The sequence below is a fragment of the Centropristis striata genome, chromosome 19 (genome assembly GCF_030273125.1).
Source record: "Centropristis striata isolate RG_2023a ecotype Rhode Island chromosome 19, C.striata_1.0, whole genome shotgun sequence".
Lineage (NCBI taxonomy): Eukaryota > Metazoa > Chordata > Actinopteri > Perciformes > Serranidae > Centropristis > Centropristis striata.
In genome coordinates this window covers 29,911,392-29,929,624 of record NC_081535.1, presented here as the reverse complement: position 1 = coordinate 29,929,624, position 18,233 = coordinate 29,911,392, and the positions used below count along the sequence as shown (strand labels likewise).

The 18,233-nt window shown below is 36.2% G+C and overlaps 1 protein-coding gene across 1 annotated transcript in view; it reads left to right on the top strand.

Annotated features, from left to right (window-relative positions):
• grk3 (G protein-coupled receptor kinase 3) overlaps positions 1–18,233 on the top strand; it is a 94,409-nt gene that overhangs the window by 45,385 nt on the left and 30,791 nt on the right. Inside the window, exons 5-12 of the mRNA XM_059357630.1 lie at positions 1,853–1,927; positions 4,238–4,299; positions 4,404–4,455; positions 11,528–11,619; positions 11,712–11,811; positions 13,691–13,769; positions 14,316–14,446; positions 16,920–17,014. Of these exons, the coding sequence (XP_059213613.1) occupies positions 1,853–1,927; positions 4,238–4,299; positions 4,404–4,455; positions 11,528–11,619; positions 11,712–11,811; positions 13,691–13,769; positions 14,316–14,446; positions 16,920–17,014 (686 nt within the window). The remainder of the gene's footprint in view (positions 1–1,852; positions 1,928–4,237; positions 4,300–4,403; positions 4,456–11,527; positions 11,620–11,711; positions 11,812–13,690; positions 13,770–14,315; positions 14,447–16,919; positions 17,015–18,233) is intronic.

The following is an 18,233-nucleotide window of genomic DNA, read 5'->3' as shown; positions in this document are numbered from 1 at the left end:
GAGACTTAGATGGACACACAGAGACTTAGATGGACACACAGAGACACACAGAGACTTAGATGGATACACAGAGACACACAGAGACTTAGATGGATACACAGAGACACACAGAGACTTAGATGGATACACAGAGACACACAGGGACACACAGAGACACAGATGGACACACAGAGACACACAGGGACACACAGAGACACAGATGGACACACAGAGACACACAGAGACACACATAGACACACACAGACACACAGAGACTTAGATGGACACACAGACACACAGAGACTTAGATGGACACACAGAGACACACACAGACACACACAGACACACAGAGACTTAGATGGACACACAGAGACACACAGAGACTTAGATGGACACACAGACACACAGAGACTTAGATGGACACACAGAGACACACAGAGACTTAGATGGATACACAGAGACACACAGGGACACACAGAGACACATGGACACACAGAGACACACAGAGACTTAGATGGACACACAGAGACACACAGAGACTCAGATGGATACACAGAGACACACAGGGACACACAGAGACACACAGAGACTTAGATGGACACACAGAGACACACAGGGACACACAGAGACTTAGATGGATACACAGAGACACACAGAGACTTAGATGGATACACAGAGACACACAGAGACACAGATGGACACACAGAGACTTAGATGGACACACAGAGACACACAGAGACACACAGAGACACACAGAGACACACATAGACACACACAGACACACAGAGACTTAGATGGACACACAGAGACACACAGAGACTTAGATGGACACACAGACACACAGAGACTTAGATGGACACACAGAGACACACAGAGACACACAGGGACACACAGAGACACACAGAGACTTAGATGGATACACAGAGACACACAGAGACACATATGGACACACAGAGACACACAGAGACACAGAAACACACAAGGACTCACAGAGATTAACAGGGACACAGAGAGACACACAGAGACACAGAGAGACATACAGTGACACATATGGAAAAATGGACACACAGAGACTCAGAGACAGACAGAGACAGAGAGCAGAAGGCTCTGCTTCTGTAGTGCTTCCAGTCTCTGTGTGTCCACATCTGAAGTGACAGAATCACTGGATATTGTCAAGAAAGTCAATTCCTACCAGAATCAGTTAGTACTATAATAAAATAACTGGTGGATTTAGTATTACGTTACTCTTTAACCTCTTCAGTTCTCTGAGGACGACGGCTTTCTCACACATCTTTCAGAGGCCGCATTAACTTATGAGACAAAAATGAAGCATGGAAATGTTCACAGTCACAACATGTTGACTCACGGTGCTGAGAATCTCAGATTAATCTTTAACTTCTCAGCTTTCACATGATGTTCACCACTTCTACTGTTGACCTGCTGTCTCCCCCTAAACATCCACTACAGCCCTAACTAGAAGTACAGTAGAAAGGAGGCATGGAGTGTAAGAGGTTAAACTCTGAAAGCTGATGGGAAATCTTTAAACTGAAACAAGTTTGTCCATTTTCACCACAAACAGCCGACCACAGAGCAACACTCAGGGATGCACAGAGAGCAAAGTTAGTGCGGTCTGCTGTCTGAAGGGAGGAAGTTATTAAACACACGCCCACACACACACACACACACACACACACACACACACACACGCATGCATGCATTCAGACAAACAGATATTGTTGGTGGCAGTGTCCCGGTCATGTTACACGAGGGGGACTCACATCCTCACACAAAGAAAAAAAACAGAAGTGAAAAACTGGTAAAGCTGCATCTGTTTTTAACGAGCTCTCCTTTTATTTCCTCCTCTTTGTTTCAGCCTTTTTCTAAGAAAGCAGTGGACCATGTGCAGAGTCACTTAGCAAAGAAACAGGTTCCCCCGACTCTCTTCCAGGTAAAACATCAACGTTTCTTTCCTTCTCATTGAACAGAAAGTCTGAAAAATATGATTATTGTCATTTGTGTTTCTTGTTTCTCACACCTGTGCTTTTCCTGCTGTGTCAAATAAATCAGATCAAATCAAAATAAAACAGAATAAGATGAAACAGAGCAAGAATAACGCAATAAAAACAGCACAAAGTGAAATCTCTGCTCAGTAAATGATTTATGCTGTGCACTGTGATGGCCGACAGTGACTAATTAAATATTGGAGGCTTCCCTTATTTTTATACTTCACACCCTCAACACATCAGAGGGTGTAAATTATGCACAAACACACACAAACACACACACACACTCACACACACACACACACACACACACACACACACACACACACACACACACACACACACACACACACACACACACACACACACACACACACACACAGAGTAACCTTTGCAAGCCTTTTTTTTACAGTACGCTGCAGTTTCTGACCTTTCTCAAAATGTCTGTGTCAGGGCGGGGCCGTGTGAAAACAAAACGTGGTTAAACTTTGTGCCGTCAGTCAATATTTGTTAAATAATGACAGAAATTAATAGATTTAGAACCACCGACCACAAGTGGATGCAGACTCCGGGTGTGAAGAGTGAAGCTGCTTGCATTCTGTCTAACGTCCAGCAGGGGGCGACTCCACTGGCTGCAGAAAGAAGACAGATTGTATAGAAGTCTATGAGAAAAAGAGCCTACTTCTGACCTGATTTGTGATCTCAGTAAACATTCTCATAATGAGTTTATGGTCTCAATCGTTAGTGTCGTGTCTTCTTGTATACAAAATGATGTTAGTTTAGTAAATTATAGTCCCATCTTAACTCAGAGCACCAACTTTCATTCATTTTAATCATTTTTGACAGTGTATTCGTGCAGCACAAACATCACACTATAAAAAAAATACATACAATTTCCTGTATTATTTTACAGCATTTTTCTTGTGCTTTTTTTTCTGCATACAGTGCAAATGAAAAAACTTTGATTACATATATTAACCATAAAATTAAAGCTGAAATCTGTAAATTAATATAATGGGACACTATAGCTGTTTTTCCTCACTTTTTTTAAACACAGTATTACTTAAAGGTTTTGAATGTTAAATGACAGTCAATTCTATGTAAAAAAAAAATAGCAAAAATACACATCATATTGCTGAATTTAAAAAATAAGGAAACTTTTAAGTTTTTTTTACAGTAAAACTTTCAATTTAATTTAAAAATAAATTGTTAAGAAAAAAAAAAAAAAAGAAAAACACTTATCAAATAATAACAAATAACTTTATTTATTCCACACACATATATATATATATATATATATATATATATATATATATATTAATACAGACATTGAATGTAAATGATCTGTATCGTTATAGAAATTATCTGTAAGATAAATTAAAATTAAATTAGATTAATTCTACCAAGTAGATAAAAAATAGTACCATAAAAAATGTAAATTATTTTTATTACAAATATTAACCGGAAAGTGAAATTGAAATCTGTAAATTAATATAGTAAATAATAATAAATAAATAAAAATAAATGTTAGTTGTTGTAAAATAACTTACTGTTGTTTACTGTTATCTGAAGCAAAGTTTTTTTTTTTTTTTTTTTTTACAGTGCAGAAAACATTATTAAATGTTATCCTTATGAGATATAAAATTGTGTCATGATGTCTTACGTTTGCGTCAGTTATTCATCAGAGCAGCTGATCACAGTGTTTCTCAGTGTTTATAAGCTAGAGTTGTCTAAAAATATCTTGGTTTTGTGATGTTTTTGACTGTTAATATGCTGTGAAAAATGATACTGGTTAATGAAAGATTCTCATTTCCTGATTAAGGAAAATGAAAAGAATCTGCTGCTTGTACTTGTGTTGTCCAACACTGTCGACACTATTTTTAAACTCTCAGATTCATGCTGTTGCTAATTATACATTTAGCGAGAAGCATAAATAAATTGGCAAAAGGTCACCCAGAAAAAAACACAATTTAAAGACAGAGGGTTGTTTTCTCTCAGCTCAGTAAATCTAATCAACAACTTCCTCTCTCGGACAACAACACGGCTCTTATTCTGGATGCAAAATCATTCCCAGTGACTAAATCTTCCCTCACAGATATTGCGTAAACGTGTCAGTATTTCCTTCAAACATGAACGTTCAGTGAATTAACAGAAGTCCATTTCAGTTGTCACAACAATGCACAGAGTATCTATGCTTTTGCAAAGAATTTATGTGGCATAATTTCTGATAGAAACGTGTTTCTGTGCCCCTGCAGCCATACATAGTGGAGATCTGCGACAGCTTGAGAGGGAAGATCTTCCAGAAGTTCATAGAGAGGTGAGACAGACGGAGGAGGAGGGAGTAGTTTCATCATTTGTTCACCTCAAACAGAAAGTTCACATTTTTTACCCTCGACGTGTTTTTCTCCTTTTCCCCCTCAGTGACAAATTTACTCGTTTCTGCCAGTGGAAGAACGTGGAGCTCAACATCCACGTGAGTACAACCTCTAAACATTTTACACCTGTAGTTTAGTTCAGAGGTTTCTACGTCTCTTCCACCTCTGCAGAATGTTGGAATCTCTCAGTGTTTCAGCTGCTTTCTTCACTCTGAGCTTCATGTAAACAAATCATCTGTTGGACAGAATCTGAGAGGGAAAGAGCTGACACATTTTACACTTTAATGTGTTGTTGCTGAGTTACTACAACAATCTAGATCAGGGGTGTCAAACTCAAATACACAATGGGCCAAAATTTAAAACTTGAATAAAATCGCGGGCCAACATTGAACAAATAAACCTTTTAATATATACCAAACATGTTTTGCTTTAACATTGAATATGGAACCAGCAATGCTTATAAACATACAATATATAACTAAATAGTGCAGACATGCAAATCAAATTTTAAATAAAAAGCACATCAATGTCATTAATTAATAATTAAATAAAAATCGTGTGCCTCTTTTCTATTTGCATCCTTCTGATTTAAATATCAAAATAAACTTTTTCAACAGGTTAGCAAATTCTGCCTTTTCTTTTCGGGAATTTTTGGGAAGGGGTAGCTCGGAGACGGCTCTAGCTTGAGGTTGCTATGACGACACAGAGGAGCGCGTTTCTGGGTCCTGTCCTGATTGATGCGCCAAAACAACAGCAGGGCATTGTGGGATTTGTAGTATTAGCGGTAAATGCGCCGTATAATACCGGCGGGTCATCTTTTATAGTACAATAATTATATAATAATTTGGTATTGCCTCGCGGGCCAAATAAAATTACACTGCGGGCCAAATTTGGCCCGCGGGCCAGAGTTTGACACCCCTGAGCTAGAGGGGTCCGGGGGCGTGCCCAAATTTGGTGCCTCTGACACATTCTAATGCCACTATTCCATCATATACACTGATCTAAACCATTGCATATTTTAATGAATTATTTTAAAGAACTGAAATGGGAGCGAGAGAAGCGTGTGGATGCACTGTGGACCCTGTGGGACACTTCTCTGTATGCACATCATTAACCTTTATGATGTTCAATATAAAAAACGCTCATTAATTGTTTTGTAACTCCTGTTATTATGATTCTTCGTCTCACTTCTATTTGGGGGATAATCATGCTACAGTTCACTCTATAATTCTCTGAATGCTTTTACCGACGTAAACAGGAAGCCACACTGCTGACCACAACCTGAGCCATTTGTATTTTACTTTGAAATGTGGCTCCATTAAAAGCATGCAGAATGATCTGTTATCATATCCTGTTTGCAGTCCACTCATGGATATACAGGCAAATATCACTGGATTATTTTGATACAGAAGAAAACTTGAAAACATCATCATTTTTAGGCACGTTCTGCAGCTGTGAGGAGTCTTTTTCTATGATCTCCGAGCAGTTTTATGGACGTTAATTTGCAACAAATTAACCTTTAAACCCTTGAATCTTGTTGAATCTGTCTCTGCAGCCCTTAGTACATTAATACATAGTTTGAGTGCTGCTTTAAGTTTACAGGCAGGGACTTAAAGCCTATATTTGCATATTATCCACATTAAAAGTATGCAGAATTATCTGTAAGCAGCTCCTGTTTGCAGTGTAAACATGCATGTACAGACAAATATCACTGGTTAACTGTGATACTGAAGAAAACTTCAAAACATCGTAATTTTTAGGCACATTCTGCAGCTTTAAGGAGTCTTTTTTTTATGATTTCTGAACAGTTTTATGGACGTTATTTTGCGACAAATTAACCTTTGAACCATTGAATGTTGTTGAATCTGTCTCTGCAGCTCTTAGTGCAATAATGCATAGTTTGGGGGCTGCTTTAAGTTTACTGGCAGGGAATTAAAGCCTATATTTGCACGTTTTCCACTGTAAAGTGTGCAGAATTGTCTGTTAGCAGCTCCTGTTTGCAGTCTACTCATGGATGTACAGACAAATATCACTGGATTATTTTGATACTGAAGAAAATGTGATATTCTTCAGCATGTTCTCCAGTTAGAAGAAGAAGAAGAAGTCTTCTTCTGTGATTTCTGAGCGGTTTTACGGACGTCAGTTTGCCACAAATGAACCTTTGAACCCTTAAATCTAGACTCTGTCTCCTCTGTCTTTATGAAAGTACAATAATGAGTAGTTGGAGTGTTGCTTTAAACTGACAGACGAAGACCTTCAAGCCGTTATTTGCAAATTGTCTCCATTAAAAGTTTGCAGAATTATCTGTCAGCAGCTCCTGTTTGCAGTGTACTTACAGACGTACAGACAACTATCACTGGATCAATTAAATACCGACGGAAACTTGATTACTCTCAAGGCAACTTCCACAGTTATAAGGAGCAACTTTTTTTTCTGTTTTCTAAGTGGTTTCATGGACGTTACTTTGCAACAAACGAACCTTTGAATCCCTGAAACTTGTTGAATTTGTCTCTCAAGAGTCCTTCGGGCTCTAAAGTGTTGAATCGCTGCTTTATAGTGACAGGCAGGGACTTTAAGCCTCTATTTGCATATTACCACCTTTATCATATTTTGTTTGCAGTGTAAACATAGATGTACAGTGAACTATCACGGGATTACTTTGATACTGGAGAATAGTTAAACATGTGATGATTATCAGGCAGGTTCTGTAATGTAGGATGCACCTTTTTCTAGGATTTCTAAATGGGTTTATTGCCTTAATTTGTGACAAATGCACTGTTGAATCTTGTTGAATCTATCAAAAGTCCATGATGGCCCTAAATTGTTGAATTGCTGCTTTAAAGTGACAACCAGCGACTTTTAAGCATATTGTCTCTATTAAAACTGTGCAGAATTATCTATCAGCAGCTCCAGCTTGCAGTGTAAACATTCATGTACAGACAAATATCACTGGATTACTTTGATACTGGAGTAAAATTGAAAACTTGAAGATTCTCAGGCAACTTCTGTAATATAGGGAGTGCTTTTTTTTTGTAGTGGATTTATGGACATTTATTAGCAACAAAGACATCTTTGAATCCTTGGATCTTGTTGAATCTGTCCCTCAGGAGTCATGGAGGCTCTAAATTGTTGGAGTGCTGCTTTAAAATGACAGCCACAGACTTTTAAGCCTATTGTTGAACATTTTCTCCATTTAAAGTTTGCAGATCTATCAGCAGCTCCTTTTGCAGTGTAAACATGCATGTACAGGCACATATCACTGGAATACTTTGGTACTGGAGAAAACTTAACAATATGAACATTCTCAGGCGCCTTCTGTAATATAGAGAGCACCTTTTTTAATGATTTCTAGGTGATTTTATGGACATTTATTTGCAACAAAGACATCTTTGAATCCTTGAAACTTGTTGAATCTGTCCCTCGGTCCTTTAGGCTCTATAGTGTTGAAGTACTGAAGGATTTTAAGCCTACATTTGCATATTATCAACATTAAAAGTTTGCAGAACTATCTATCAGCAGCTCCTGTTTGCAGTGTAAACATTCATGTACAGACAAATATCACTGGATTACTTTGATACTGGAGAATAGTCAAAAACATGAAGATTCTCAGGCAACTTCTGTAATATAGGGAGTGCCTTTTTTGTATGATTTCTATGTGGATTTATGGACATTTATTAGCAACAAAGACATCTTTGAATCCTTGGATCTTGTTGAATCTGTCCCTCAGGAGTCACGGAGGCTCTAAATTGTTGGAGTGCTGCTTTAAAATGACAGCCACAGACTTTTTTGTGCCTATAGTTGCAAATATTCTCCATTAAAAGTTTGCAGAATTATCTATCAGCAGCTCCTGTTTGCAGTGTAAACATGTATGCACAGGCAAATATCACTGGATTACTTTGATACTGGAGAATAGTCAAAAACATGAAGATTCTCAGGCAACTTCTGTAATATAGGGAGTGCCTTTTTTTGTATGATTTTTAAGTCATTTTATGGACATTTATTAGAAACAAAGAAATCTTTGAATCCTTGAAACTTGTTGATTCTGTCTCTTAAAAGTCATTCTGGCTCTAATTGTGTACTGCTGCTCTACTGCCTTCATTTGCAATTTGTCACCGTTAAAAATATGCAGAATTATCTGTTAGCAGCTCCTGTTTGCAATGTAAACATGCATATACAGACAAATATCACTGGATTACTTTGATACTGAAGAAAAGTTAAAAACATCATCATTTTCAGGCAAGTTCTGCATTATAAGGGGTGCCTTTTTCTATGATTTATAAGGGGAGAAAAAATTACTATTTGATATTAGTACCAGTGCATTTCATGTTCACACTGACTTACTACAAATGAACCAGGAGGTGTAAACATTACACAACAACAACAACAACATATGTCGTGACAGGTAATCATTCTTGGACAGCTACAGTGACTCACGCTGCATCATCAGGATTAAATCTGCTGACTGACAGCGAGTCACGCTGCACATAATGTGTTTCCTTTCTGTGATTTGGTGTCACAAGAGTGAAGGAAAGGTGATTGCAACAGTTGAAGCTGCTGCTGGACTTTAAAATGTCTTTTAAATGTCTTAAATGATGATAAACTGTGCCAGGTCTGTTCAGTGGCTGCTGTTGAGCTTTGGATCGTATCTCAGATGATAAACTGATAATTTAAGGTCTTAAATGTGTATAAAATGTGATGAAAATATGCAGTTACTGTGGAGGGTATGAGATAACAAAATTGATAATAAATAAATATTAATTAATTGATATATACATGTCTGAAAAATAACATTAGAGATAAAATGTATGCATTCCTTACTGATTTAATGCGACAAAAAGTATCTGTTTTAATTGCTACTTAGTTTTTATTTTGTGTTTATTGTGTTAATTTTATTTCTGCATTCTTTATTTTTTGTATGTATATATTTATTTATTTCTGTATTATTTTTTTTCGTCATTACTATTTGTAAACTATTTAATTCTCTATTGTTTTAGTCATGCATATCTTCTATTCGCAAATTAATGGGCTGTCATTCAAACTTTTTGTTAATGGGAATAATAGGGGGGAAAGGAAAATAACAAATTTTTTTACGATTTTCAAAAAAATAAAAATTCATAAATATGTGCATTAAAAAATAAATGAATAAAAAAATCTTTAAATAAATAAATATAAATGCATAGTTTAAAAAATTGCCATTATAAATAAAAGGGAAAATTAAATAGCAAAGTAAAAAGTAGGCAAATTAAAACAAAAGTAAATAAATAATAAACTTGCAATGCTAATTTTTGTTGCTTTTCATCAGTTAATTAATTAATTATCCTTAACCCTTATCCACACTCGGGTCATTTTCCTTTTTTCTTTCTTTTTTTTATTTTATAGCTTCCATCCTGCGTAGTTACCATGATTACGGGATGCTACTGATTTTATGATTTTTTAAAAAATTATTATTTAAGGTCAACTTACTTGCTTTCCTCCCCCCAAAACTGATGAAAACCACACAAAGAAAAGAGAAAAATAGCTCGTCAGTGGACCTTGAGATGAATTCAGCTTTTACAGCAGACTTTACTCCAGCAGGTTTGAGTCTGAAACTCTCTAAAAATCTACGTTTCACTGCTGTTAAACTCTCTCCTCTTTCTCTTTCCTTCCTCAGCTGACCATGAACGACTTCAGCTTGCATCAGATAATCTGCAAAATTTAATAAAAAATATTCATAAATATGTGCATTTAAAAATACCATTAAATATGAAGTAAATAAGTAAATAGGGGAATTCATACAAAAGTAAATAGATAAATAAGCAAATTAAAATAGCAATAGTAATTTATATTGCATTTTATCAATGTATTAATGCCTGTATTTATTTGTAATATTATGCTTGGTACATTTAATTAACTTTATACTTTTTTATTTGATTTTATAGCTTCTCTCCTCCAAAGTTACCATGAATATGAGTGACTGACACATTCAGCAGATGCAAAAAAATCTACTTTCTTGCTTTTTCCCCCCAAACCTGGTGAAAACCTCACAGTGTGGTTGAACAAAAAGAGAAAAAAACTAGTCAGGGGACCTTGAGATGAATTCAGCTTTTACAGCAGACTTTATTCCAGCAGGTTTGAGTCTGAAACTCTCTAAAATCTATGTTTCACTGCTGTTAAACTCTCTCCTCCTCCTCTTTTCTTCCTCAGCTGACCATGAACGACTTCAGCGTGCATCAGATCATCGGCAAAATTTAATAAATAAAATTCATAAATATGTGCATTTAAAAATACCATTAAATATAAAGTAAATATTAAAGTAAGTAAATAAATAAATAGGGGAATTAATACAAAAGTAAATAGATAAATAAGCAAATTAAAACAGCAAAAGTAATTTATATTGCATTTTATCAGTTTATTAATGCCTGTAATATTATGCTTGGTACATTCAATTAACTTTATACTTTTTTATTTGATTTTATAGCTTCTCTCCTCCAAAGTTACCATGAATATGAGTGACTGACACATTTAGCAGATGCAAAAAAATCTGAACCCAAACTGATGAAAACCTCACAGTGTGGTTGAACAAAAAGAGAAAAAAACTAGTCAGGGGACCTTGACATTAATTCAGCTTTTACAGCAGACTTTATTCCAGCAGGTTTGAGTCTGAAACTCTCTAAAATCTACCTTTCACTGCTGTTAAACTCTCTCCTCTTTCTCTTTCCTTCCTCAGCTGACCATGAACGACAAAATTTAATAAATAAAATTCATAAATATGTGCATTTAAAAATACCATTAAATATAAAGTAACTAGTAAAGCAAATTAAAATAGCAATAGTAATTTATATTGCATTTTATCAGTTTATTAATGCCTGTATTTATTTGTAATATTATGCTTGGTACATTTAATTAACTTTATACTTTTTTATTTGATTTTATTGCTTCTCTCCTCCAAAGTTACCATGAATATGAGTGACTGACACATTCAGCAGATGCAAAAAAATCTACTTACTTGCTTTCCCCCAACCAAAACCTGATGAAAACCTCACAGTGTGGAGAAAAAAAACTAGTATGGGGACCTTGAGATTAATTCAGCTTTTACAGCAGACTTTATTCCAGCAGGTTTGAGTCTGAAACTCTCTAAAATCTACGTTTCACTGCTGTTAAACTCTCTCCTCTTTCTCTTTCCTTCCCCAGCTGACCATGAACGACTTCAGCGTGCATCGGATCATCGGCAGGGGCGGCTTCGGCGAGGTGTACGGCTGCAGGAAGGCCGACACGGGGAAGATGTAAGGAGGGAGAATGAAAGGCTTGTTAAAGGACAGACTCACGCTGTGACTGCTGATGTGTTCATCTGCGCCGTTTGTTGTCTGAATGTCAGGTACGCCATGAAGTGTTTGGACAAGAAGAGGATCAAGATGAAGCAGGGGGAGACTCTCGCGCTCAACGAGAGAATCATGCTGTCGTTAGTCAGCACAGGGGTGAGTTATCCCGCCGCCGCCAGCAGCAGCAGCTGGGTGAATCAGTGAACACTTTAAAACACGCTGCGTCACATGAAGCCGCTCTAACGTGGAGATCAGATGGTAATAAACATTTTCACCCAGCACTTGTCAGGTAATTTATGACGTGTTTACAGTGAAAATATTTTAAAAACATTACAATCTACTGACGTCACACTGAAGGACCATATACGTCTGAAATACACATTACTACATCAACTGGATATGAATCAGACATAGAAAGAGTTCACTGTGTTTCATTTATTACTTATTCATTTTCTTTTTGGTCGTTATGCTTTGTATCGTGGAAAGTTACTAAGTAGATTTACTCAAAAACTGCACTTGCGTCAACTACAACTTCAACTACGTAACTACAGTTACTTCACTACATCTCAGACTTCTACTTCATGACATTTATTTGACTTAAATGAATCAGATTTAAAACGTTTTTTTTACATTTATCTTGTCAAATTCAACACGTAGTTTATTTGTTTTAAAATAAGAAATATCATAAACATAAATTCCATGAATGCCCAATGTAACGTTTATGTGTTTACAGTGAAAATATTTTAAAAACATTACAATCTACTGACGTCACACTGAAGGACCATATACGTCTGAAATACACATTACTACATCAACTGGATATGAATCAGACATAGAAAGAGTTCACTGTGTTTCATTTATATTATTCATCACTAAAAGTTGTTATTCTTTTTGGTCGTTATGCTTTGTATCGTGGAAAGTTACCAAGTAGATTTACTCAAAAACTGCACTTACGTCAACTACAACTTCAACTACGTAACTACAGTTACTTCACTACATCTCAGACTGACTACTTCTACTTCGTGACATTTATTTGACTTAAATTAATCAGATTTAAAACGTTTTTGTACATTTATCTTGTCAAATTCAACACATAGTTTATTTATTTTAAAATAAGAAATATCATAAACATAAATTCCATTAAACGCCCAATGTAACGTGTTTGTCACATCTCAGATCTTTGACATTTAGTGGTAATATTTTTTTTTAAAACATCATAAATGTGTTCTATGTGGTCCACTTGGTCTGTGGTATATCCCCCATCATTTTCCTTCAAGGATAAATAGGTCTGGGTTCTTATGGGTTAAAGCAGTATAATTATATTTGGCCCGCGAGGAAATGCCAAAATATAATACTACAAATCCCAGAATGCTCTGCTCGTGTTTTGGCTTGAACACAGTAGATCAGTGTGTAGCAAACTGAGCAACAATTAAAGTTGTCTTTATGCACTTTTTCTTGCTAGTCCAAGGCATGGGCTTGAATGGTTGCACATTCATTGAAGGATATTCTTATTAGTCATTTGGTTTATTATTGTTATTTTATTCTTACATTTATTTTTAGCCTGTGGACAAAGATTACTGTTAAATTTAAATTTAAAGAAGGCCGCATATAAAATAAAGGGACATACGATTTTTATTTAAATTTTATTTAAGAAATGAATGCCATTGATGTGTTTGTTTGTTTTTATTTAATATTCGATTTTGAATGTTTGCAATATTAAGTTATATCAAGCTTTGATTGTTCCATTTCGTTTGAACTTGTTTAGGTCAATTTTTTCATTAAATATCAATGTTGGCCCGCGACTTTGTCCAAGTTTAAAATTTTGGCCCACTGTGTATTTGAGTTTGACACCCCTGGGTTAAAATCACTTATAATCAGAGACATTTTACTGCACAATTACTGCAAGAATCTACAAAAAAACCCATACATCTGTACTGGACCTTAACTTGTAACGTAGTATTTCTACTTTGTTGCATAAGAACTTTAACAGCCAGACAGTTTGTGATCTGTGACCCTCCTCTCCGCCTCTCTGCAGGACTGCCCGTTCATCGTGTGCATGACGTACGCCTTCCACACCCCCGACAAGCTCTGCTTCATCCTGGACCTCATGAACGGTACACACACACACACACACACACACACACACCTACACCTGTCCAGATTAAACTCCTGTCAGCGTGAGACAGATTGGATTACTCAGCCGCTCGGGTCAATCAGGAGTTGATGGGATTGTGCCCTCAGTGATGACGAGCTGCGAGTGTTTACCTCACGCCTCACATCTGCCAGCGCTCCTCACACCTCGCCGTTTCCTCTCCGGGCTTTTGTCGGCGCGCGGCCAGTTTCCGAGCTTCATCAGAGGCAGCCGGTCTCACCATCAAAGCCCTGAGTCACCTTTCAGAGGAAACACAGTCATCAGGATACAGAAGCTGCAGCTCAGCTTCTATAAATAAAACCCGTCAATACATGTGAAGACAGTCATAGGAGGCCTCCCATGGAGACTCATTTTCTCCCCCAGAGGATTACCACAATGTATTGATCGATATTGACTGAAGCATGAGCTATTATGAGGTCATACTGACGCACTCTCGTGTGTGTGTGTGTGTGTGTGTGTGTGTGTGTGTGTGTGTGTGTGTGTGTGTGTGTGTGTGTGTGTGTTTTAGGAGGCGACCTGCACTACCACCTATCTCAGCACGGCGTGTTCAGCGAGAAGGAGATGCGTTTCTACGCAGCTGAGATCATCCTGGGGCTGGAGCACATGCACAACCGCTTCGTCGTCTACAGGGACCTCAAGGTAGACTCCCCAGACTCCACTCTGTCCCCCCACACAGTCTTGGGACCCGATTTTATGTGGATCCTCAGCCTTTAAATGTCTCAACCCTCTGATCCCCAACAGGCAGTTTCAGGGCGTATTTTGCTCACATTTTACTCACTTTGTCCTCCTTTTTCACTACAATATACATATAAAATCTCTATAAATATATAAATGCTGCAGCTTTATGGAATCAGCACAATCATGGCTAGATATGGGAATGATATTCAAACATGTCTATGTCCAGAAAATGTCACAAAATGACCAAAAAGAGACACAAAAATACCTACGTAACGATGTAAAATGACAAAAAAAAAAAAAGAAATTACCCAAAAAAGACACAAAATTACCCAAAAAATACATACAATAACAAACAAAACATAAACTGACAAAAAAAGGACATAAATTGACAAAAAAAATATACATAAAATTACCAAAAGAGACAAAATTATAATGTTGATATCAATAATTGATGTATGGAACCATGACTTTCATGAAATCTGGACACTGTCTGAATCCCAACGAGCTGTTTCAGGGGTTTTTTGCTCACATTTTACTCACTGTGGCCTAGTTTTTCTCTACAATATAATATATAAGTCCTGCAGCTCTATGGAATCCACACAATCAGAATAACACAGTCAGAAAATGACAGAAATCAGAAAAACAGTTGAATTCCTCTGATAAGTTTTTTTTTTTTTAATTGAAATAAAATGGAATTTATAAATAAACACAAGTGTCACGAATGTTGTAAAAACAGTAAGAATTACCAAAAGAAGACACAAAACAACCAAAAAAAACCCTGAAAATTATCAAAAAAGACACAAAATTACCCAGAAAAAATGTAGAATACAGAAAAAGACGTAAAAATATAAAAAAAGACATTGCTGTAGAGTCCTCTACTGTCCTCTCCTCTCTGCTCCGTGTAAACAGCCTCTCCTGTCCTCTCCTCTCCGCTCTGTGTAAACAGATTTTAAGTGAATATTTGTCACGTGACACGTGAGATTAAAAGTTTGAATGACAGAAATCAGAAAAAAAGTTTAATTTCTCTCTAAAATGTTTTTTTTAAAATTGTAATAAAATTGAATTTATGTATAAACACTTTTCCAATTGCCCACAAGTGTCACAAAATATGAAAAATACTAAATAAATACTATCAATCAAATATTAATTCAGCGCTGTTATTTATTTAAATATTAATAAAAACATAATTATATATGTATTTTTGTTGCATCCCGAGCCACAAGTCAAGCAAAACTCTCCTGGTTCAATCCCAATATTGGAAATGTGATAGAGGCAGTAAAATCATTTAGAAAGTTTGGATTTTTAAAGTGTCATTCAGTAGAAACCAACAAGCTGTGAGCCACAGACAGGAAGTCAGAATGAGTTAAAAAAAAATGTTGTTTTTCCTCTTTTTATGGGATTTGTTGATAATAAGAAACTTGAATAATATCTGTCTTATCCTTAAATCCTTTAAGCGATCACATATTCCCCAGGCTTTATGAGAAAGTTTAGTTATTCTGATTATTTCTAAGAGTTGTAGAAGAGAATAAAAAGAGGACAGACACAGATTCAGACAAAAGAGGACATAAATTGCCCAAAAAAGACATAAAATTACCAAAAGAGACACAAAAATACCAACCTCAGGACGTAAAATGACAAAAAAAAAAGATGTAGATGACCAAAAGAAGACCCAAATTTACCAAAAAGAGACATTAAATTGCCAAAAAAGACAAAATGAATGATTAATTATTCAGATTATTTCGTAGAGAGTTGTGGAACAGAATAAAGAGAGGACAGACACAGATTCAGACAAAAGAGGACATAAATTGCCCAAAAAAGACATAAAATTACAAAAAGAGACAAAAAAATACCAACCTCAGGACGTAAAATGACAAAAAAAAAGACGTAAATGACCAAAAGAAGACCCAAATTTACCAAAAAGAGACATTAAATTGCCAAAAAAAAGACATACAATTACCAAAAAAAGACAAAATGAATGACTAATTATTCTGATTATTTCGTAGAGAGTTGTGGAGCAGAATAAAGAGAGGACAGACACAGATTCAGACTCTCTGCTGCCTCTGTTTCTCCTCCGCTCCTCCTGTTTGGACTGGTTGCCATAATAACAGATATATTTTGCTGGAAGTCAGGGAACAGTTTTAGGGCTTCAATAAACAGTGCAGAACAATGCAGATGATAGTGTGAGGCTGAGTGTTGGAGGGGGAAGACAAGGAGAGTGAGTGAGTCACGCTTTTTGCCAAACAGCCGAGAGGATAACCAGGACAGGAGGCTTTTCTTTTATTGTCCGTGTCCACGCTGAAATTTCTCCTGGTGAGCGGAAATTGGAACTTAAGTTGTGAATTAGTGAGGTCTCTAACATTGTTTCCTATGCTTATGATGTTATCTCTCAAACTCTCCATCAATATCTCCCCTCTCTCTTTCTCTCTCCCTGCAGCCAGCTAATATCCTGTTGGATGAGCACGGTCATGTTCGTATCTCCGACCTCGGCCTGGCCTGCGACTTCTCCAAGAAGAAGCCCCACGCCAGCGTGTGAGTATCTGAGCTCAGCCGTTTCTCTCAGGCTTTACTCCTCCGGGGGGAGGGGCTTAAATACTACCTGAGGTTTGATGCTGGCTGTTTTTAAAGGGGCAGCAGCTAAACTGATTTTAGGTGTCAAAGTTATCTCGAAGCCAAAAAGTGATCTCAAAGCCACCAGATTCCATTCACAAATTTCCATTTACAAATGTTTTAAATCAAACCTGCAAAGTTTCTGGGCTACTTATTTATTTATTATCAAAAATTGACAAATATTTATATTTCTGTTATAGTTTGCTTCTTTGTTTTGTCATAACCCGGCTCCTAGGCTATGACAAATACGGAACAGGACACAAAGGATGTCTAGAAATTAAATGAATTTATTAAATTAACTTAAACAACCGAGGTAATAAGTACAAATATGAAGTGTGTAAGTCAGTAACATTAGTAATGTAAATGTGGATGTGTCAGCAATATGAAGTGTAAATGTTGTAAAGTGGAAACAAAGCAGAAACCAAACAAAGACAAAATGCTGCTGGTGGGATGCAGCCCAGAGAGAGAAGCAGCGTTGAAACAGGGTTTTTATCCTTTTAGGAGCCTGAACCAGGTGCTCCCAATCCGCAATCTGCTGATGGTACCTTCAGGGACACATAGGAAAAACAACTGTCAACCACATCAGCACCTCAACACTAGACGGGGACCATCACAATTTATTAAACTTTATATTAGTTCCCTAATTAATTCATTTAATTTTCCTATTTATTTATTTATTTTTACATGTATTTACTTTAAAAAATATATATTTTAAACTCAGCTTTTAATTAATAATTTCATATATTATTTAGATTTATTATGTTTTGTGTTATTTGGTGATTTTGTTGATTTAAATGGTCAATTCGGGTCACACAGTGATTCCTATTGGCACTAAAATTTCACAGGTTTCTCCTTGATCTGTGCTTCACTCTTCCACCAAGTTTCATGAAAATCGTGTCATTGAAAACAACTTTCTTGGCAATTTTTACAATAAATATATTTTTTGTTACTTCTTAAAACTTAAAACTTAAACTTAAAACTAAATAGATGATATTCGGTAACCTTGTCGGCATAGGTAACAATAATTTAATTTAAAGACATCTGGCTTGTAGTTTTTTTTTTATCCTGCTGAAAAATAAACAAAACCAAACAAACATGAAACACAACCTTCTCTGTGGAGGAAATAATTAAATTTGAGCTA